At 41.3% G+C, this 23,573-nt stretch overlaps 3 protein-coding genes across 9 annotated transcripts in view; 2 read left to right on the top strand and 1 right to left on the bottom strand.

Moving 5' to 3' along the window:
* The window catches only part of adcy2b (adenylate cyclase 2b (brain)), a 72,339-nt gene extending 65,696 nt beyond the window's left edge, over nt 1-6,643 (top strand). For both annotated transcript variants that reach the window (XM_082520665.1, XM_082520664.1), the window contains exons 20-25: nt 1,122-1,280; nt 3,590-3,736; nt 3,978-4,085; nt 5,283-5,397; nt 5,497-5,621; nt 5,714-6,643. In XM_082520665.1, the coding sequence (XP_082376791.1) occupies nt 1,122-1,280; nt 3,590-3,736; nt 3,978-4,085; nt 5,283-5,397; nt 5,497-5,621; nt 5,714-5,866 (807 nt within the window). In that variant the 3' untranslated portion in view covers nt 5,867-6,643. The remainder of the gene's footprint in view (nt 1-1,121; nt 1,281-3,589; nt 3,737-3,977; nt 4,086-5,282; nt 5,398-5,496; nt 5,622-5,713) is intronic.
* Nucleotides 6,644-7,648: 1,005 nt separating this feature from the next.
* Nucleotides 7,649-11,322, bottom strand: cfap90 (cilia and flagella associated protein 90). Its single transcript, XM_082520697.1, has 3 exons — nt 11,127-11,322; nt 10,581-10,697; nt 7,649-9,032 (listed from the first exon to the last, which is right to left on the bottom strand). Exons 1-3 carry the CDS (start codon nt 11,241-11,243, stop codon nt 8,853-8,855), a joined length of 414 nt encoding a protein of 137 aa, XP_082376823.1. The 5' UTR covers nt 11,244-11,322; the 3' UTR covers nt 7,649-8,852.
* A 9,610-nt stretch (nt 11,323-20,932) lies between these two features.
* LOC309698320 (triple functional domain protein) overlaps nt 20,933-23,573 on the top strand; it is an 80,669-nt gene continuing 78,028 nt past the window's right edge. For all 6 annotated transcript variants that reach the window (XM_082520655.1, XM_082520651.1, XM_082520649.1 and 3 more), the window contains exon 1: nt 20,933-21,732. In XM_082520655.1, the coding sequence (XP_082376781.1) occupies nt 21,663-21,732 (70 nt within the window). In that variant the 5' untranslated portion in view covers nt 20,933-21,662. The remainder of the gene's footprint in view (nt 21,733-23,573) is intronic.

Here is a 23,573-nt window from a genome sequence, read left to right as displayed (position 1 = left end):
ATTTACAGGCTTTTTAGCTGGTTTCTAAACAGCATCTGATATGAGCTCTACTTCTTTCGGCCTACTTTTTCAGCCTAAAAGAGGTACTGGAATTTATTGTGCCACAAAACTGCACATACTCATACTGTGCATAGGCGCATATATACATGCACACGAACAAGTGGTGTCACAGTTCTTCTCTTTTTCCTTTTTTCACACGGCTCTTCTCACTCGCCGTGACAAGTGGTTCAGACTTGCTGTCCTCAGAGGGCAAGAAGCTCCTCTGTATTTGCATTTCAACCTCAGGCTATCAACACTATAGTGCAAGATCTCAGCGCTGTTAGTCTTCTAAATAGGCATCATACTTTAATCTCAGGGGAAACGTATTTAGTGCACACATACATCATCCAGACTACGAACCACACACATGAAGTACATCTCGAAGGACACTAAAAATGCTCCCACGCACACGCAAACACACACCGTAGGGGCCAGCCCACAAGAAGCCTGCAGCGTTCACATACATGAGAGCATAATGATGGTGCGTTCAGGGGATGCTGCCTGATGCACACACACACACTCCTGGGATGTTTTGACCTCCCTATATGAATCTTCCTGACATATTTAGACGGTTCAAAACTACCTCAAGCTTGAAAAAGCAAAGAGCAGAAAAAACAAAAAAAAGCAGTGGCTATCTTTTATGCAAAACAGCCCTGTCTGTTCTCGATTTCCTTGAGCCATCATAGCGGAGCTTCACGCATTGTTTCATTGTTGTATTATTGGAGCTTTAATTTTCTATGAATACCAAGCATGCCCTTTAGTTTCAGTCGGTGAGGTTGCTCGAGATAGCCTATGAAGTTTCCGTTCAGTGGCGATGATTAGAATGGGATACGGGCAGCCGGTCGCTGAGAAATGCTCCCATATCGTGGACGAATATATGGAAGATGTTTTTACAGCATCCTGTCTGTGATTAGATTTGTGTTATAAAAAATGAATATTTGCAATTAACTCTAATTTAAAATTCGCTTTCTTCTCTGTGTATTAGTTGTTTTTTTCCCCTGTTTTTGGTTCAAGTTTCTACTGAGAGAGTGCTGGGTGTGAATGACGCTGGTGTCTCTTTACTCTGTGTCCTCCTGTAACAGAATGAATATTACTGTAGGTTAGACTTCCTGTGGAGGGATAAGTTCAAGAGGGAGTGTGAGGAGATCGAAACCATGGAGAACCTCAACCGGGTTCTGCTGGAGAACGTCCTACCAGCTCACGTGGCTGAACACTTCCTGGGGAGAAACTGGAAAAATGAGGTAGAGTGCTGTATTGTTATGCATTCCTGTTCAAGTGTACCCATTTTTAGCACTAGTACTATAGAAAGTAAAGCCTTCCGCAGTTTTTTAGCAGATTTATGGACATTTAATTACAATAACCAGCAGTGAACCTAAAATTAGGATACACATTACTGTGTGCTGAGACTCGAATGAGTTATGACTCAATAAATGAGAATGAGATTTAATGCACCCATCTTTTCACCTCGAGTAACATCCCTGCATCATTTGTTCTTTTCCCGACCCTTTTTTCAGGAGGTGAAAGGCTTTAATCAAAAAAAAAGAAAAGAAAAGAGTAAAGAATAGCACATTGTGAGTGTTATGTTCTGAAATCAGCAGTTTCCCCAGGAAATTACTGAATTGGGCCAAAAAACACTGGCTTCCCAGAAATATTAAGTACTGAAATGAGATTTAGTACTTAGAAAAGAACCTGTTTCCCGCTGTTTTAAATCTTCTTGCTTAAGCTAATATAGTTGTTTTTATTTCATATATACCATGCAGAAAAATACAAAATATCAAACTAATTGTGTAAAGAGGTAGTTCAGGTAGCTCAGCCGTTATCCCAGAAGATACGTTGATCCTGATGTCCGCCCCATCACCATAGATACAGCTGATACCCTTCTAAAGACCCAATGAGCAAATTTCACATAGGCCCCCATCTCACAGGCCTAGAGACCAGTCAGAGACTGTTTGGGAAACACTTGTTGCTAGGGAAAACTAAGTATGGCCCAGTCGGTTGGTGGGTAGTTGTGGAAGGTTTCTGGCTGTCGCTATGTGAAACTGGCCACGGCTAATATATGGAAATGGGAACTGTTCACCTAAACCTTGCAGCAGTAAGATGCAACTTTTACTCTGAAGGTGAACATTCCTTGTTCCCATTTTGCATTCCACTTTTTTAAGTTTCAGTAGTTTTTTTGCAAACAAGTTGGCATCTTCCATATAAGCTAGAGGTGATGATGGCAATCTGCTGGCAACAGAAGTCATCGCAAGGAGGTTTTCAGTGCAGCACCACATTGTGACCGATATCAACCTGTGACAGCCAGCAACCACTTGCCAACTGGTCAGGAAGGTTATATTTTCTCCCAGCAACCAGTGGTTGGTCTCTAATCCTCTGTGAATGAGGTCTACGCTTTCATAGTCCTCCCACCAATGCTGTGCACCTGCAAGCCACTTTGCAACCCACCTCCACCTGATTACCCACCTCCACCTGGGACAAACATAAAGCAGAGATGTGTTTCTGTTAGAGGAGATAACTTGTGGAATAGTTATGACAGTGATTTAAAAAGGTGGAGTTCATTTTCCTTGTTTAAAAACAAGTTTAAAAATAAAGTATTAGAAAAATATATAAATCAAGAATGAAAAGAGCAAAAATAATAATACTGGAACTCTTGGTTGTTTTGCTTTGATGTAGTTACTTATCTAAGGTGGAAAGTTTTTGTTTGTTTGTTTGTTTGTTTTTGCTTTGTTTTAAGCTTTGCTTCGAGCCCTGTGTACAGGAGCTGCATGCTAAATGATCTTTTGTTAAAAGGGTTGGCGTAATAAGCATATGCTTCAGCCAATACCTTTGTCTACCCTTGTCTCGCGCTTTCTTGCTTTGTGGTAATCTTTATTCTGTATTCACTGAGATATTTGAATGCTAATCAATAAATCAAAAAAATATCAAAAATAAAATAAATTACCTCCTAATGCTATATTTGACTTAATTAGGGTCATATCTGTCGTCACTAATGTTTCCTCTGTTTCGTGGTTGGCATCTTCATGATAATCTACTAGAATAGCACACACCACCAAGCATAAATCAGTGCAGATGGAAATAATCTTCTTTTGACTATCGTGGTACTGACTGAAAAATACATGATAAAAACTGCATATTTTATATGTGCTGTTAACACATATCCTTTATAATGATATTCCTTATCTGTCACATATTGTTCAAATCATTTTCTTTCCCAGTGGAGTTTAATAAACACATTCCCTTTTGATTTCTGTTATTTCACTCTTTCCACAGACGCTGTATTAGACGTGGCCTACTTGCTTAACATACTTTCCGTTCCCGTGCTTCACCTCAGTTGCTCTGCTCTTACTTCTGTCTGTCTTGTAATGAACGCTGTTACTATTTTGCTCCTGCAAACACCCAGAGTCCCCCCGCAGACATGATTAAAGCTTCTTCGTATTTATTTAAAGAGTCGGTGTCATTGTTCAGCACGAGCTATTCAGCTCATAGATTTCCTTCACCTGTGCCAGATCAATACAACCCATAGAGCCGTTATCTTCTTCTCGCTCGTTACCAGGACCTTTATCATCAGTCGTACGAGTCGGTGTGTGTGATGTTCGCCTCCATCCCAGATTTCAAAGAGTTTTATACTGAGTCTGATGTCAATAAGGAGGGACTGGAGTGTCTCCGTCTTCTCAACGAGATCATAGCAGACTTTGATGAGGTAAACTCCTCTCATATTGATCATCCTTGCTGTCTCAGTCACAATGGAAAAAGGAAAAAACGAAAAAGAAAAAAATAACCTTCCCCTGCTGCTTTTTTTTGAGAAGCAATCACACTTGGTTATTATGCTCTAAAGTAGCAGGGAAAGCAGAAGAAAATGCCAGCGTTTGGCTGAAAGCCACCGCTATTTCCTGCTTCTTGTAGATGTAATATAATGGGCTCTTTTCCTCCTGCGCCCGCAGCTGCTGTCCAAGCCAAAATTCAGCGGAGTGGAGAAGATTAAGACCATCGGTTCTACCTACATGGCTGCGACTGGACTCAACGTGACGCCAGGACCAGATTGTGCACAGGCAAGTTTCTACACACGTCTGCATTCACAAAGAGCCACACAGTGTTTACTGCTGCTCCAGACAATCTGCATATCATTCAAGCACCAGTGATTCATTACTGCACTTTGAATACATCAGTGTAAGCAAATTAGATCATCGTTCAGAAATGTGGCAGCACTGTGCTTTGTTTAAAAGAAAAAAAACCTTCCTGATTGGTGGAAATGTGCTTAATTGACATTTGCAAAGCCCCCACCAGCCACCCAAACCCCCCAGTTGCTGCACCTGCATCTTCTAGCAGAGCACATAATGTAGTCTGCAGGGATAAGAGCGCTCTGCACTCAGAATCCTTGGTAATTTTTATAACAATGCGTAGCTGATTTCACACAGGGGCAGACAGAAGCAGGCGTCTCTTTGATGGCTGATTTGCTGGACTGCTGCAGGCTGATTGTATCAGCTGTTGCCAACTCTGTCACTTTTTAATGTTTCCAGCTTGCTGATAAAGAAGCATGTAAAGCTAAAAAAAAAAAAAAAACACTTGATCGCACAATACTGTACATGACATCAGTAAATAACATGGGGGGATTAGCTTTGTTTTGAATCAAGTGTTTTTGTTCCAGTATTATAAATGAAAATGGAATGAGAGCAGATCAGTCACAGCCCTGGCTAGATCATTTGTTCTGTGTAGAGAACCAGGATTTATCTTCTTTAAATGCTTTGCCTTACATCTGGGCATGAAAAGGTTTTGAGGATTTTAGCATTAACTCATTAAGCAGCAAGTTTGGGAAACTAGCTTACTCCTAACCCCTTTTTGTGGTGTTACAGAGACAAGTATTCCCCAGATACTAGGGATATGCGTAGTTATTAAATTAGACAATTAAATTAAAAGCCTTAACCCTTGCGAGGCAGAAATATTACTCAGTTAAGCTATGCGACAACAAATAAGGGGAACATCTTGTAAGAGCATTGAGATTTGGAAGTATTTTCATGTAGGAAATGCTGGCTAGGTGTAATAAACTATAAATTTAACATTTTATTATGGCCCAACCGTAACCGGCTTAGCAACCTGTTTCTGTTGCTATCCAGCTGTGCTGCTGTAAACTTCATCTCCAAAGCGTTTACTGCCCAGTGTAAAACCAAGCTACTATCACTTTAAAAACATAAACAGTCACAATCTCGCACTAGTGTCCCCTGTGACTGTTTTCTCTTCATTACCCTCAGGAACACGACAGACAGTACATGCACATTGGCACAATGGTGGAGTTTGCATTTGCTCTCGTTGGGAAGCTGGATGTCATCAACAAGCACTCTTTTAATGACTTCAGACTGCGGATCGGTGAGAGCTCTTCCTCGTAGCATGAACACGGCACAGATTTCACTTTACATAAAGGTGTGTAATCATTCTGAAATGTTAACTGCTTTGTCTATTTGTAAGGCATAAACCATGGGCCAGTGATTGCAGGAGTAATTGGGGCCCAGAAGCCTCAGTATGACATCTGGGGAAACAGTGTGAATGTGGCCAGTAGGATGGAAACCACTGGGTTACTGGGAAAAATACAGGTGGGATGTCTTCCAAAGCACTCTTGTATTTCTTGCCAAATTTTATTGAATTTTTTTTTTTTTTTTTAATCACATCTCGTCCTTCTGTGCAGGTAACAGAGGAGACACGTGAAATCTTAACAAAATTAGGGTACATGTGTTCATGTCGCGGCATCATCAATGTGAAGGGTAAAGGAGAGCTGAAGACCTACTTTGTTCACACAGAGATGACCAGATCTCTGTCACAAGGGACCGTGATGCCTTGAGCACGCCACGCTAACCGAACAAATAGACTTGACGACACAATTGCGCACACAAAGTGGCCGTAGAAGTGATTTGTCATTCTCTGTTAAGTAAAACCCATTACCAGAAGCCAGCAGCACGACGGATAGATGATTGTAAAGAACCACTTTTGTCCTTAGCAGCACAGTGTAAGCTGGAGCCAAGGTGCACCGCCGCAGTCCTTCAAGGCTGCACTTAAGATGGTTTTCACATCTCAAGTGTAACAAGGACTTCACTCTGAGGGGTCACTTGACTGTCTAAAGGAGTGCCTGACTCAAAGGGAGGTTTGCTAAATTAGTGCAGCTCTCAAGGACCGCAGTCACCCGTCTGTACAATAGTAGCGGTGTGGAGCTAATTACCCATGCCAGTGTTGCTGTGCTTCAGAGCCTTACACTCGAGCAAACTGAGCCGCCTGCCGAGCTGTGGTTTTTTGTTTTTTGTTTTTTCCCTATCTACGCTTGGTTGGCAATGTGAGCCGGTTTGTTCCATTTTATTGCAAATGGATGTTACAATAGTTTATTGTCATTTAGAGCTATTGTTGCCAACAAAATGCCAGCGTGATGGTTAGTTTGCCAGAACCTGTGATTTGTATTTATAACTACAGAGCCGCGTTTGTGTCCCACTCGAGCAGGTGGACTCAGGCGCGGGCTCAAAAGTAGAGGTTTCTTTTTTATAATCCATCTGGAACCAAACCAACCGCATGTGTGTAAATGTCCACTGCCATTCTTTTGTTATTCATTAAACATTTGTATATAAACTGACGTCCTTTGTCTGTCTTTGGTTTAGTGCTCTAAACAGAAGAGCACGATAAAAGATCTGTCACACTGTAAACACACGAAGTATTCACTGGAGTCAGTAGCTCATTAGTTTCATTAGCTTTAAAGTTGTGATGCTCATTTCCAGTTCTGTATCTTTAGTCTTACGCTGCTTGAATCACAGTTCAAAATAACCCTTAGAGTGTTTACCTGCTCAGAGCTATGGTGAAGCTCAGTATTTCACTCTGCCATTCACCTTCCTTTGAGCTAGCTTTCTCTTGATTGGCTGCCCCTCATAAACAGAAGGTTTCAACTTACATATATTAGGAACTTTTTACCTCTTTGACATGGCACAGAGCCAAGAGTCAAAACCCTGATAACCAACAGCTAATCTCAATGTCATTACAAGCTTGATAGTGATTATTTGAACATCTGTTCATGTTTATTTTGAGCATCTTTTGCTATAAATATATGTACTATATATGTACAGGTTCATAAAAAGGTAACCGTTCATATACTCTATATTCATTGGTCACGATTGCAAAGATTTTAAATCTTTTAGAAAATATCATTGTGGTTTATGGCTCCTGAGATTTAGAAATTCAATACACAATAGATGAAAATCAAAACTGCTTTACAATATAGAAATGACCAACTTCTGAAAAATATATATATTTCTACACTCAGTGCTTGGTTGAGGCTCGTTTATCATTAATTCCAGGATCAATGCAGCGCTCTTATGGCTTATGGCACAGCTAAAATGTTCTTGATCATAGCCTTCACCTCGTCTGTTTCCTGTCTTCCTTTTGTAGTAGTTTAATAATACACCACAGTGTGAGGTACAGATCAGGTGAGTTGACTGGTCAATCATGTACAGTAATAACATGGACAGTAAAACCATTCGGTAGTACTCTAAGTGCTGTGGGCAGGTGTGCTGAGTGCTGCTGGAAAAGCAAGTGAGCATGTCCATAAAGACTGTCAACAGATGAAGTTCATTTTAATTCATTTCAATTTAATTGTATTTATACTGCATTAAATCACAACACTTGTATCAGCCTGTATTGCCAGGTTAAGACCCTAAAATAATAGTGAAAACCCCAACAATCAGACCACTCCCTATGAACAAGCACTTGGTGACAGTGGGAAGGAATAACTTCCTTTTAACGGGAAGAAACATGCAGCAGAACCAGGCTCAGAAAGGGGCAGCTATGGACTGTTTGAGGTTGGGGGAGACAGACAGGACAAAAGACATAATACGGACAAGAGCCTGGTAGAGTTGTGGTAGATGGCTAATAGACTTTGGACTTCATAAATTGGACTAACACCAGGAAATATTATGGGGCGGGGTATTTCTTGTCACTGTAACCTTGAAACACCAACTCCTCTAACAGCTCCCTAACATCACTGCAGTTCTAGCACCACATACATTTAAATCTTGTCAAGTTTCTAAGAATAAGAGCTCTATTTCAGCCACAGTACAAAGGCAGAAGCAAATGAGAGCTGTCTGCACTCAAAAATAATCTTATCGTGTAGGAGGCTGATCTCTGTTGCGTGGGTTTAGTATTTATACACAAAAAGAATCTGAGAACTTAGTGAACCGAGGAGGTTAGTGAGGTAAAAAAAATGCATTTATGTAAGGCGAGGTGAACTAAAAAAAAACAGTAAGAAAAAAACAGATCAAATGCAGGGAGTGCAGCGTACACTGATGTAGAAGCTAATTTAAAAAGAATGGGTTGTTCAAATGATCAGTACCTGAGAGAAACTGGCCAGCTACTCCAACGCTGGCTTCAACCTTTCAAATTTGCTCCATACAAAATCCCATTACAAAAATTCACATTATTCCTGACACCCAGAGTGTAAAAACAAACATCACACAAGAAGGCAGTCAGAAAACAAAATCTAATCTTTGAGCCATACAGAGAATTCACCTACTAAATCTGGGAAATACGTTATGATTCACTTCAGTCTCGACTGAAACATTATATTCATGCTGATTGAAGAAGAAAATGTAGGTGGACTTTCGTAGAAAATAAAGGTCTTTTCTAGTCATTAAGAATAAAAATCTGTCTTGCTACTACAGTCAACAGTTATGTCAGTGGGTTAAATGTTTACACTTGCATTCTTTTACTAAACAATCTACAGAGCACAACATTGTTTATTATTAGAGTTTCCACAGTGAGAAAAAAACGCCTTCATGCACTGATACGTCAGACTTTTAAGAAGGTCTCACTGATCCGTATCCTTCTTCCACACTCCATAAGATCCCATTTTTCATGTAGATTTCAGATTTAATGCAGGCTACACGCGCATACTGCCTCTCTGTGAAGTAGAGTGTGGGAGCGGGACGACGGCCATACTCTGACGAGGACAGCACCGGCACAGTTCTGGACCTCTCCTGGAAGGGAGCAGCATGGCCACATGGAAGAAGTGTTAAAGCTGCGCTAGCTGTGATGCATGTGTTGGACTTCTCTTTCCACAAAGTTGCATATTTTAAAAAGAGGAAGTTTAGGGAAACATGAAGCAGGAGGTTTCCACAGCAATTATGTTCATATGACAAAGTTACATTGAGGTAATGTCACACACACACACACACACAGATATACATATACATATAAAATAACCCCATCACTGATCATTTAGATTTAGTTATTTTTTTTCTGGCACCAGGCAGCCTTTTTTTAAACAACATTATCTCCTGCTGAAGTTGATTTTTTTTCTTGCTAATTGTTACACACATAGCTGGTTTTGTGTCTTACATTTCATAAGGACCACAGTGTAACTGTACCTGATTTTCAGGTGAACAGAGACATTAATTTGAGCGGTAAAAAGAAATGTGGAGGCGTTGCACAGAAGGAATGTGTCTGTGGTATGAATACTGAACTGCTAGCTGTTGGAACGTGTCCGTATTACTTGCTGAAAGGATTCATCATTCCTGTTGCTGTTTGAATCAGCACGCCAGAGCTGTTACAGATGTAGCTAATGGATTCCTCCATCAGCTGCTGCAGACACAGTTTATGGATTTCTCCATCAGTTAAGACAGAATTCATTGAAAAAAAATGACTGTAGCTGTGGTTAGTGACCACACACTTCACCACTCACTGGACATACAGCTGAACACCTTGTATAACATATTTCTGCAGCTCGCTGCTACCAGGACAGCTTTATCACCTCAATATAACTATTTCCTATAATACAGCTATATTTCCACCTTTTATTACAAGATGCAAATTAAGTAAAATTGTGGCTCTTTGCTATTAAAAACATCACATCTAGGGTGTGTCCATTAGATAACAATGCTATAACAACAACTAACTGTTAACTGTTTAAACCCCAAAACCAGACCAGTGAATCTGTTGCTTTGAAGTGTACAGCTTCAGGTCGATAACTAAACCTGCTACTGTTCTGATCAGTAAGACGGTTGAAGTAAAGGTATTTTTGCACTTAATGAAACTATCGTGGTTTGCTCCTCTGATTAGATTCGATTTAGTCTCTTTCTTATTGCTACGTCCCACACTGACAGAAATGAAAGCTGCCCTCCAAAATTGTATGAGCTATCCCCTGTTGTCTTTGGGAAAACTGAAATACACATGCTGCTCATTATTATCGAGGGCACTAAGGTGTCTCTGGGTGGGCTTTTTCAATAGCTCTGTTAACACCAGGAACCTCTGACTTCAGAAAGGTCAGGCAGTATGTGCTTCTGGCTCTGGTAGGTCTATATTTTTACAATTACATTCAGTGGAAACAGAAGAAGAAAAATAGAACACTGTCATCATGCTCTAATGAGAAAAAAAATGAAACATTTTTAAATTATTATTCTCATTTTTAACTCCATATTTTTTGTCCTTGGAGTCTGCGGCAGTTGTTTAATGCAATTAATGTTTGTTAAATGCCCCGTATTTCTGCATCCGTAAGAGGTGTATGCACTACATTACGTGACCATTACCTCTTTATTTATGTCAAGTCCTCTTCCTTTCCAGTGTTTTCTGTCATCCCGGGGGAGCCACATATCAAAACCCTCAACATGGTTGTGTAATCGGTCATACATGGACACATCTGAGACCTAAATGTGGAGAAGAAAGAGTCCAGCATTCAAAGTATTTCCTGTTGTGGAAGGAGATGCTTTTTTTTGTCACTTTGGGCAATGAGAAGTAGGTGTTAATAGTAGAGGGGAACGCAAGAGTGCTAGCAAATACATAATACATGTATAAATATACAAAGGGTGAGTGGTGAACCGTTTTTATATAGTTTATAATTCAAAAGGAGTTCAAAAGCACCAACGCAACTTTATTAAGAAAGGAGTTTTAAGTAGGTACAATTTAATGTATTAACCCGCGTTAATATTCCCAATTTTGTTAACTGGAGATTTTGTTAATTGTTATAGTTATAGATACAAACTATAACTATAACTATAACTATAACTGAGCGTTATCCTAAATAACACTCAGTAATAAATATAACTGGCTAGGTTCTGTTAGCTAACCAGTGTTACCTTCGCTTCGTTGTTAAAGTAGGACATTTGTTTGGGCTCATTTCTTCGCGGTGTGACGTAGCTGAAGGCTGACAGTGTAGCCAGCGGTTTGGTTTTTGCCTCGAGTGAAACGTCCATCGTTCTAGCTCAAAACCTGTCTCAAAACCCCAGAAAAGTCCAGTCAAACTGTCCAGTCAGACCGCAGGCGTCTGGGGTTGCTAAGATACCAACCTAGCAACTTGATGTGCTGCCTTCACATGCTTTTGGAGTTTCGTGTACTTCCGAGTCTCTTGCTGCTGAAGGTTTTAAATCAAGTGTTTTCAAAGCAGGTGTGTTAAACCTAAAAATCAGGTTAGAGACTCCAATCTCGCCCACTGGACTTCCATGGAAAATATGAAGGAGGGCGCACATTTTGGAATTCTAACTGTGTTTTCATAACGTTTACAGCTTTTCCTAATGAGAAATACCTCTGCAACATTCTTCACAGTACACCAAAGTAATAGATAAACATTAAATGACAGAAAAGTTTGGGTTTTTTTCACTATCTATGTCACGATCCTGGGTCTTTTGACCCAGCGTTTTGAGTTTTAGTTTATTTTGATGTTCATGGTATGTTTAAGTTCATTAGGCTATCTAAGTTCATTTGCTTATTAGTTTCCCCTTGTGTTTTTAACCCCTGTTAAGTCTCCCTTGCCCTTCATGTGTTTCATGTTTGTGTGTCTTGTGTTGTCAAGTTCATGTTCTCATGTCTGCATCTCATTATGTTACCTGTTTTATTTTGAAGAAGTCCTGTGTTCCTGTGTTCTGTGTTTAGTTTTAGTTTAGTTTTCAGTCATTCCTTGTCAGGTCGTCTGCTCGTCACGTCGCATCTTCAGGTATCCATGTCAGTTCACCATGTTTCGGGTTTTTTCATGTTTTAGTTTTAGTTCACCCAGTTTAGGTTATTATTTAGTTTCACCCATGCCCTTTGTTTGTATTTATTTTGCCAGCCTTAATAAACTGCTTGTTTTCTGTTAATCCACGTCACGTTTCATAGTTTTGGTCTGCACTTGAGTCCTTTTTAGCAACACAGCCAGACTGTGACAATCTACTATAGAAATTTCTGTCTTTTTACAATATGCTCATGCTAAAATAATTAATAAAATAGGACCTTATTGTGAATTAACAATAACTTTGCCTTCTTTTTAGTTACAGTACAGTCTGTGGTGTGAGCTACTAAAACCTTTTCTGTAATTTGACAGGTATACCTTTAACAATTAAGCCCCAAAGAGTCGTGCAGACAGATTTCCTTCATGAAATAGAGCCACATGTCTCTATCATGAAGTAAAACGTGAGATGTGCTGTTGAAGTTCCTCCTTTTTCTTATATTGAGATTTTTGCAGGAAGTCAGTGTGGAGTTAAACCTCTGAAAAATGAGTTTGACATCCCTGTTTTACACAGTTAACTCAACTGAGTTTGTTCTCTCTCTCTCTCTCTCTCTGTGTGTGTGTGTGTGTGTGTGTGTGTGTGTGTGTGTGTGTGTGTGTGTGTGTGTGTGTGTGTGTGTGTGTGTGTGTGTGTGCAAACTATCAGCTGCGAGGGGATATTTCCATTGGCTGCTTTTGGCCTTTGGACACATTTTGAAAGTCACACTCTGTTAAACGACCTCTTGGGGAAATCGTTACTGGTGTCTAATTTTCTGACTTCTCAGCTATTGTGACTGGAAGAAGATACCAAACCACGGGGGCTTTTCTTATTAACTGTCACAGCTGCATTAATGCAGCCATTAATTATCAACAATTCTATAATTGCTCATTTGCAACTCGTGGAGAGGCCAGTACAATCTTGTGATTTCATTTGTTTATGAAACTGGTTTATGGTGCACCATATTTTCTAACTAAAGTTAAAGACAGGAAGGTCTACTGACCCAAATTCTATAAATGACTGAAAGCCTGCTGTTCTCAGCCGGTACACAGTTGAATTACTGCTACAAGGTTGTTAAGAGTCAGCGGTGGAAAATCAAATGATGGCACATCTTTGCACAGCTGCATCACTGTCTTCCTTTATGCTAATAACACTTGTCCCTCGGAGGCCCTTCAGAAGGTCTCTCACTGCATCTGCTGTGTGAGTCTGGCAGCAGAATTAGTTTATAACAGCGGACAGATTACGCCTCAAGCGCGGTGTGGTGTATGCGGTTATGTTACGGCTGACAAGGAAGCCCAATTTGCTGGGGCTTCAGATTAAGTATAAATAACCTCTCAGTCCCTCAGCACTGCATAAAGATACAGATGGTGCACCTCGAGTTCATTGTGGCAGACTGATTTCAGCGGCTAAACCGAGAAAGCTGCTAGAAATACAAGACTTCAAACATAGTTTTTGAAGGTCTCAACCCTGAAGATGGATTTTCAGAAAAGCTACAGTTAGTGTGCAACGGGGACTAACTCTCCCTGAACCTTTAGTTCTAGTGTCAAAATGACATTTGTTCAATCACACGGGACAGCAGTCATAGCCCTGAACAGACCAACACATAAACTGTCAGTACCAAAATAACACATTCGGTGAAAACGAAACAAAGCATTGCCTACTGTATGCAATACTATATCACATACAACAGGACATACATACAATACAACAGTGCTGTGGATTAGTGGACATCCAGGCCCTCTAGTTTGATCACAGATCCTCTTCAGTGCTATTCTTTGCATTCCTTAGGGAGGAAGAGCTGAAGAGTGCACCACAACTATCTTCTCTGCCTTCTTGTGTTCTGTTGTCTTTCACATCCTCACTCCTCTTCTACAGGCAGGAAGAGGACAAGGCGTGCCCCCTAAACTGTTTATGAAAACTGTCTGTTACTTGTGTACGTGGAATAAAAAGAATCTTTCACTTCTCTCATTTTAGGACATTCTGGCACAAACGAAGTCTGGAAGGAATAAGTGGGTAGTATTTCAATCTGCTGAATAGTTCTCCTCTCCAAAATATGTTGGCATTGTTTATTATTTAAGTGTGAGTGCAGAGTGGAGTCCATCTAGTCTTCAAAGTCGAGTCACTTATGCGAGTCTCGTAAAACATATTCATACAGCATTACTGCAACGGCACCTCAACAGCTGGTTTACAGCGAAACATTGCGGGGTCTGCTCAGGTGAACAGCAGCTACCCATCCAGGAGGAAGCCCAATTAGGTACACCTGTTGAACTCATTATTAATGTTAATATCTGATCAGTTAACCACATGGCAGGACCCCATGGTTTCCCTAGTAAACCAATGGGGTCGGCTCTGACCCCATGGGTTCTCCAGGGTTAATGCATTTATCCATGGAGACATGTCTGGTGAAGTTTAAATTGAGCATCAGAAAGGAGAAGAAAGGTCATTAAAGTGACTTTGAATGTATTATTGTTGCTGTTGCCAGATGAGCTGGTCTGAGGATTTCAGAAGCTGCTGATCTACTGGGATTTTCACACTTTAGGCCTCTTTGTACCAACTGAGCCTCATTTAAACATCACAGCCTCTCTGAGTATTGATGCTGACCATCTTTGGATGGCTGCTTCCAAATAATCATCTCAAACTGGTTTCCTGAACACGACAGTGTTCAGGAAACCAGTTTGAGACGGCCTCCTCCTACTGTGGAGGCCGTTTGAGGCTGTACTCAAACGACCTCCACAGTAGAGCATCTTTGGGTTGAGCTGGAGTGGGGGACTCAGATCGTGGATGTGCAGCTGTAAAATCTGCATTAAAACATGAAAAGGGGGTCCAGCCTAGTATTTGCAAGGTATACCTAATAAATTGGTCACTTAGTCAGTTTAGTAAGGAGAAGGAAAGAGAATAGAAGATACAGAAGAGTGCAGAGGATGGATGTGTGTGCTGTGGGTGGAGGGGGCTGTTTATTATAATTTATTGAACTGTGACCATTGGATGAAAGATATTTTTCCTCGGGTGTCAGTTTGGCTCACTGGTCGAGGAGCGAACCTGCTGCCAGCTGCCGATCAGCCCCGATCTGAGGCCGTCTGCTGTATGCCTCCGCCTGCCCTCCCTTTCTATCTGCTCATCACTGCTCAACTGTCAGTTAAAAGCAAAATTCAAACATAAATATTTAAAAAAGGCAAATATTTTTCCTCTCAGTTTATGCAAACATAAGTGCTCTTTTTTCTAAATATAGCAACATGCTGTGGAAATCAGCATCTTAAGAGTATTCCCTCTGATCCACGACAGAGGTTCGTTTTATTTAGAAATGTCCTCGTTTAAAGACAGCACACTCGGTGTCAGTGAAGGAGCACTCTTCCAGATTCCTTCTCAAACATTTTGATCACCCCGGGTTATATGTTGTCAAAATGTGCTGTCATTTTGGAGGAAACGGTTTATTCAGTGACTCAAAAACATGGAGGAAAGATTCTGGGCGAGTTACAGCCTTTCCCAGGTTAATGCTGGTGTTTTGTTGAATCTCCTGCATGCTGCTGTTGTATTTTATACCACTGGCCCCTGCAGATTTTGACAGTTATACAGAGAAATGTCAGCACATATTGGAACGCTGTCTGTTTTCTTCAGCGACCGATATTGGTCCATCCAAATTGTAGACAACTCAGTCACCTGTCTACATTTCCTAAAACATTTGCACGTGCTACCAAAGCAGTCTCTTTATGATGGGACAAAACACTAACTTTTGCACAGAAATGACCACAAAAGGAGCTTCTCGCACATGCACGCTTTAATCTATCAGTGTGCAGAGTGTGCACATGTGTGTCTTGCACAGTAATAGTCAACTGAAAGAAAGCTTTTTGTTAGAGACATGACAGTCCAGTTAACCTCTCAGCCTTTTTCCATTTAGCAGCCGTGATGCACTGACACACCTTCTGTTTCTGTGGCTGTGCCAGTCTCACCCACCCTTTTGTCTTTCTCTCCTTCCACGTAACTGTTACGGAGGAGCAGGAGACGGCCAATGAGAGGACACCGTTCTGCTGTTAGCTGGCCCTGACTGCAGCAGATCTGGGGAGCCCGGGTTCTGACGCAGAGGTTCGGTGGCACAGTTCAATAGGCGTGACGTAGAGGAAAGTCGGGGATGTGCAAACAAAAGGTGGGGGGGGGGGACAGACAGAGCCCCATCACTTCCCGCTTCCTTTCATTTCATTTCAGAGGTTGTCTCAGAGCACAGGAGTAATTACTGCTGACATTTCAGAGGGATATATTGCTATTTGGCAGGGGTTACTGTGGGAATGAAACAACCTGAAGGAAGGAGTCAGCCGTTTGGTGGTTCCGAGTTATTAAATAGAGATCACCACCACAGAGCCGCGTTCTCATCTGTATAGTTTCATCCCATCTCTTCACATCGTGTTTTATTAATGCGGAATGAAATGTGGCATATCCACCTGGTTTATGTCATTCAGAGCAGCGTTGGGTATTTGAAGTCCTCATCTGTGCGAGGCCGGATGCACAGCTTCAGCTGATGATGAGGGGTTTTTCTTGCAGAAGCGTTGTACAGAATGATAACTCACCTGAGCAGCAAATGACTCATGAAATGCTAATTAGAAACGATACAGGCATCACTTTAAATTCTAATCCAAACTGATTTAAAGTACTAACGAAATCAACTTTGGACTCACAATTAAAGGCCTTCAAAATTGTTTTTCTCATTCAGTATCAATACAAAAGCAGTTTGGTTCATGCTGAAAACAAGATTTTAGCGAAAGTTGCAACCTTTAACTGACTGGTCACATATCTCTCCAGGCATGATGTCTTTATTGGTGTAGTTTCTTGTTCAAAGAAGAGACAAAAAGGTTATATGAGAAGAATTTTGCAAGAGATTTCGAGCTCTTTTTAAAAAAAAAATAAATTTTAATCATTAATAACAGCCGCTTAATTTAAAAGCAAGTACCTCCTCTCTCAGTTAAGTTTGAAAGTTTTAGTCTCTCCCATTGTTGTGGAGGGATTTTGGCCTACTCTTCTTTACAGTGTTGCTTCACTTCAATGAGGTTTGCAAGCATTTGTTTATCCACAGCTCTCTTAAGGTCCTGCTACATTAACGGGGTTAAAGTGTGGACTTTGATTGTGCCATTGCAACACCTTGATTCTTGTCTTTTCCAGCCATGCTGCTGTAGAACGGCTGCTCGGCCAAGTGTTAGCTTTAAGAGAGATGGCCTCACACATTTGACTCTAGAATACTTTGGTATACAAAGTGTCTGTGAAAGTTCTCAGTCATCCAGGTCATCATAGTCTAAGGAGCTTGGAAAGAAAAGTATCTGGACTTTAAGTTTCTTCCTTTCATCTGAGAACTTGAAGAAACTTAAAGAAGTCCAGACGCTTTTCTTTCCAAGCTCCTTGGACTTTGGTACACAGAGGACATCATGGCCGACTCAGTGACGGCACAGTGTCCAGGTCCCGTGGCTGTGTTTGTGCTGATATGGCATGTTTGTTTCTTTGCAAACACGACTCTGTGCATTATCGCCAAGCATTGAGAAGATTCAGAAGTCTTAGGGTTTGTTCGGATGCAACTTTGCAAACCTAAGCTGCGCTGCCATGTTCTTTTTAGAGAAAAGAGGCTTTTTCCTGGAAACCTTTCAAATCAGACCATACATGTTCAGTCTCTTTCTAACTGTACTGTCATGAAATCTAACATTTAACATAACTGAGGCCTGTAGAGTCTTGGGTTTTTTGTAGTTTCTCTGAGCACTGGCTGGTCTGACCTTGGGGTGAATTCACCGAGACATCCACTGCTGGGAAGGTTGGCAACAAGCTTTAATGTTCACCGCTCCTGAATAATCTCTTTCTGTTCAGAATGTTTGGAAAAGGTCTTCTGTAGATGAGCCAGACAGCTTCCTTAAGGTCATTGATGATATTTTTCCACCTTAATCAGTTTATCAAATGCAGTTGATTAGCAGCACTTGGATGCCACTCACCCTCATTTTAAGGCCCGCTAAGAACCACATGATGTTTATTATATCCTGATATGTAAAACCTTACATACCCATGTGGAAGAAGACCAGTCAGTCACTAGTGTCAGCCTGCCCCCTTCTGGATGTTTCACAAGCAACACATGAGCGCCTGCATAAGAAGGCAAAGTAGGTAATAAATGAGCTTCACTTGCTGATTTAAAATGCCAACATACTTTATTTAAATCAGCTGTTGGTGAGCGAAGAAGATCATTTATTTCTTATGATATCAGCACAGAGGTCTGTGATGTTTAACACAAACTCCGACATGGTCTTTGTCTTACTGGGTTTACAGGTAAGAGGCTGGGAATGACATCAGCTGTAGTGGATGCACATTAAGCCACTGACACTCATCATCTGCTTTAAAGCACAGGTGTCAACCTAATTTCACTTTGCTCTTAAGTGGGCTAGAGCCAATGTAAATGTCATAAATGTCTGTACTAGATTGTGGAAAAACAGAAACTCCCTGTTAGTTAATTGTTTATGTATTACTTATTACCACTGGTGAAGTGTGAGCACCCATGGAGGAAGTCTTTATCATTAATAAAAGCTTTAAAACCTAGGAAAATACAGTCTCAAATGTCTGCCCTCCTGCATGTTTTCCGAAGTCGTCCAGCGGACCAGATTGGAGTCTCTGGTGGGCTATTTCTGACCCCAAGACCTGATGTTTGACACACCTGTTTTAAAGTGAGACAAGGAACAAGAATAGTTCTCATTTCAGAGGGATTTTTTTTTTTTTTACTTTTTGTTAATGAATGAATGGGCAGAAAAAATAAACTCGGTCCAAAGTTGAATTCCACACGTAAAAGGCCGTAAACTGTGAGCACATGCATCATAGTTTGTTTTTGTTTTGTTGTTTTTTTTCTCATTTTGCAAACACAGGTAAAAATGCATCTTTACTTGTAGATCTGCATTTGAAATCATGTTGTTAACAGCTGCTTCAAAGGAAAGACTGCAGAGCATCTCCAGTCCTGAACCTAGTGCAGCGAATACATTACAGCTAAAGGTCACTTTCATGCTGAACTCCAGTCAGGAGTACATTATAATGTCATCCCACTGATAAATCAATTTTGCTGTGGGACACTACACCTCCTCAGACGTCAATATAACTGTTTTCACTTGCTCAATTATTTGATAGCATGCTGCGTATATGGGTGTAGGAGGTAAGGGTCTGTTTGTGTATTACTTTCACAGGTTACACAGAAATGTTCATGTTATAGAAAACAAACTGGTCCTCCTTGTGTAAGCAAGCATAAAAACACAACAACAACACTTCCTAGAGACAGGAAGAACCAGCCTCTGGCTCGACAGACGTCCGACTTAACCGGTTAGAGTGAAAGGAAAGAGAGAAGATGAGCTTAGAAACCATACAAACAATGAACACCTAGGTTAGTGTGAGTCACAGTAGCCACACCCAGCTGCTGTTCAAGGCTTTGGCCTGTGAGAGGCCAATCAGAAGAAAGCGAGCTCAAAGGAAGGGCAAAGGGAGCAAAACCAGTCTACTTTAAACTGAAACATCAGCTGTGTGAAGCTGGAAGACCTCTGCTTGATGAGCTCAAGCTATGTTCTCGGTCAGGCCTGCTGTCCCTCGCAGAGTCAAGTGATGGCTCAGTCTTATAAGACCTTATGTCATCCATTTGTTCATCTGGATGTATCTGAATGTTTTACATTACTTCATCGATCTTCATTTCACAAAAATGCACATGAATCCTGCCTTTACTGCAGCTCAAATCTTCATTTGACACCAGTGCCCCTCACCACAGTTACAGCTCAGCTTTCATAGCTTCCTGCTATTTTGTTGCTTGTCATCAAAAAACAATGAACCATGACTCTTATTCACAAATATAGTGCAGACATGATTAAGTTATCCCTCCACATGACCCACTGTGAGATTATTAGAAAAACATGGATTTCTCCCAGCCAATCAGCAAAGATCAGGTTGTGCGACAGATAGTGACATATTTGCATCTGACCAATCAATAATGGCCTGGAGCATTTCAAACTTCAGTGTTTTTACTGAATTTGGGAAATTTGAGTTTTTTGCTCCTAACCTGCTCCCACACTTGTGGTCGTCACATCAAAGCTACCAGTGGTAAGCTGATGAAAACCACGCATTACATAGTTTAAACGTTATTCTATGGGTGAGCCATACTTGTGTTATTTCTAAAAAACAAACAAACAACTTATTATAAACATAGAATAAGTGGTATGTTGGATGTGTTTTGGTTGTTTTATTTGTTTTATGAGCTTACTTAATAATTTAGTAATTCTATGTTTGTAATTCATTTTGTTTTGATTGAATTTCATATAAGGAAAATAAGGAATACCATCAGTTATAATGCTACTTTTTAGTTCTTGTTATGTATTTACAATTTATCTGTCACTGTACATTGTTTTCTGCAGCTCTATACGTCACTGTTGTTGTTTTCCATCAAATTTGGCTGGATATTGACTCAAAAATGCACTTTTTTTCTTTTGCAGCTGTCTACTTTGCTCTTTTATGGAGGACAGCCCATCAAGTACCATCCGATAGAAAAGCACAACCTGTATTAGGACACATGCACATGCTCATTTCGGTGAATTAAATTAAATCTTTGAAGAAAAGTATAAATGTTGAGACACATTCTTAACATATTACAGCAGCTTTGCCACATACTGTGAAGCAGTTGAGAAAAAAAAGAACTTTTCTGTCACGTATGTGTTACTTTGGTGTAGTATGAAAGACTGGAGGAAGTGTTTATCAGTAAGACAAGCTGTAAAATGTATTAAAATATAGTCCAGTAGGCCAAGTGGGAGTGTTTTGAGGGGCCGATTCTGGCCCCGGGGTCTTATGTTTGACACCCCTGCTGTAGACGTTATAGTGGGGGGGTAAATGTCTTGCTTGATACAGCAGCACTTCCAGGATTGGCCGGCAGATGGCGTGAGTAGTCCAGGTCACAATCAGCGCTCCGGGAAAATATTATCATGAGATGGCCTGAATCAAAACAGAGGACCTTTCATGTATGGCTGTATCCGGGAGGTTATCTTATCTCTGCTCTTTGCTTTCAGTAGGCTAACGTAACATTTATACACTTTTTATGGTTGAGTCGCTGAAACAATCAGGAGCACTTGAACCATGTGGAACGGTTGTATTTTTTCTCCATAAAAGTTGGTGCTTTCCCCGAAAGTGTGGGTTAGACAGCTTTTAAACGGGTCCTTTTTACGTATTTACCACAACCGTCGGACTTTATTTTCTTTTCAGTGTTTGTGTGTCGGCTTTTTTGACCTATATTTCGCCGTAAGTTGGTCGCACACGCGTTAACTGTGACCGCCGTCGTTCGTCGATGACCCAGCCTCTGCTCATTTCCGAAAGCTTACGGAGATTCACCGAGCAGCGACCCAGCCCCTCCCGTCCCCCCCTCTCGTCACCGCTCCAGCGACTCTCCCCTCGGCTCCACTCCGAGGAGGAACCCGGTGCCCCCGGCTGATCGTTTCCAATTACGTTACCCCAAGATGGAGGTCTGCAGATGGCACTGCTAGCGTCAACGACTCCCCGCAACCGTCCGTGTGGCTTTAATGACGCTTTTGTCAGGACAGGAGTGATTGTGTGCCATCTTTTTGTCGATATTTTGGGGGGCTCTACTTGGGAGATACCGAGCTCCAGATTCGGGTTGTGGCAGCCATGAGCTCCGGGGAAGGAGCGGATGAGACCACGAAGGACGCCAGCGACATAGAGGCGTTCTTCAAAACCGGTAAGCCCAGGAAAAGAGTGGGAGAGGTCGGACTGAGCTCCGCGGAGAGCTCTCCTCTGGTCCAGCTCTGTGAGGGACATTTTTTCCTGTCCATGTTGAAAGGTTTGGGGCTCGCACAGTGAAGAATATGGGAGGTTTTAGCCATTGAATTTCATAACTGTCGACATAAATGAAACTCACAATAAATGCCAGTGACCCACACAGCTGCGGGCATCTCCGAAATATGTTCCTTGACTTCCTTTTCTGAGCAGCTGCATCCTATAGCTCAACCAGACTATGGAAAGACAACGCTTGCCAGGTTGCTAATGACCAGAGTTCCATCTCCGGACACCTCGCCTAGATATTGCAGTATTTTAAGAAGTGCAGCACTCCGTGTTACCAACCTCCCGATCCAATAACTTAAAACCACTCACATCGATGTAAACTGACAGCAAAAATAAGTGAAATGGCACAGGCTGGCGTTAGGAGAAATAAAAGAAGGGGGTAAAACAGCAATTGTAAATATGCGTTTTCTATTCAAACGCAGCCTGACTGGTTTGGATTCTGCCGACTTTTGGTTATTGGTGTTAATTAAGCGTTAAAGTGGGACAACTTTAATGTATATTTAGGTTTAAGCTAGCGGAGTAGTTTTAGAGTTTATTAGAAAGAGACATGGAGCCGTACACAGCTGTCCGATAATAGACCCAGGAGCGTGCTTATTCCAACAGCAGCTACCAGTGCTGCTAACCTCAGAGCTAGTGAATCCTGATCAGATTTGGTGAATCCTGTTCGCTAGCTGGTTTAGCTTAGTTAGCCTGGCAGTTAAAGCTGGTTTGTTGGTGGGTGGTTTTTTTTGTGTATTGGGAGGAAACGTATATGAGGAGTGTCCGCTTAGCTTTGGTATTCCGTCAAGTCGGTTTTGTTTGTAGTTTTCCATGCTGTCAAAAAAATAGCACAACGGCGCAAGCTATGTAAACAATACCCGGCGTGGCACGTATAGCCTGGGTGTGCACTGTGCAGGATAAGCTAGTTTTGTAACATGGCTAGCAGAAGCGAAAGCGTCTTTTTCCTCGGTCAAACCTCCGAATGTCAGTGACACACATTTCTCCATGTAACACACACTTTATTATCTCAATATAAAGATGTTACCCCGTCGCATGTGCATAATCGCTAGCATTAGCTAAGCAGGCTAATTTGTCAGCGAGGACTGTGTTGAAGTCTTAACACGGGCCTACAGTCATTGCATCGGCTCCAACAATAGCTCATAAAACATGTTAATTCCTGGGGACACTACCGGACGTCTGAGCACAGTGGAATACAGGCCGTACGATTTGATATCACTTTCACGATTTGACACCGTGAAAACGTGACTCAAGGATGGCGTTTGTTATGCATGGCTGTCAGTAAACGTGCAGCATGAAACACACAGTTTGTACAGATAATCACAATATACTCGAATGAAATGCTGAAGGTCTGCCTGCAGTGTTTGTGGGTCTTTCATGTGAAAATCCCGTTGAAAATCCTCTTGCATGTGCTGGATAACCCTTAGCTCGTCTCAGAGGGGCTGCTGATTGAGATCCAGTGCTTGATGTCATGTCTGCAAGTGTCATCATCTAACTCCACTTAAATACACCCCAGTGGTTACTGTTGCACGCTGCAAGTTTGTAAGAGTAACCTGCTGAGAAGCGCTAAAACCATTTCTTCTTAGTGAATCGGTTGTTGGTTGCGTATCATGTGTAATGGTATCTGCAGTTTGTTTGTTTGTTTTCAGGTGCTATGCATTTTAGTACCTGACACAGAAATATACAACAGTGAAGTGTATGAGGAATAAAATGCAGCGGGTGCTAATGTACTCTGCCAAA

The sequence above is a fragment of the Aulonocara stuartgranti genome (genome assembly GCF_965226115.1).
Source record: "Aulonocara stuartgranti genome assembly, chromosome: 22".
Lineage (NCBI taxonomy): Eukaryota > Metazoa > Chordata > Actinopteri > Cichliformes > Cichlidae > Aulonocara > Aulonocara stuartgranti.
Note: the sequence above shows the minus strand (reverse complement) of the source record. Positions and strands in the feature narration are given on the sequence as shown.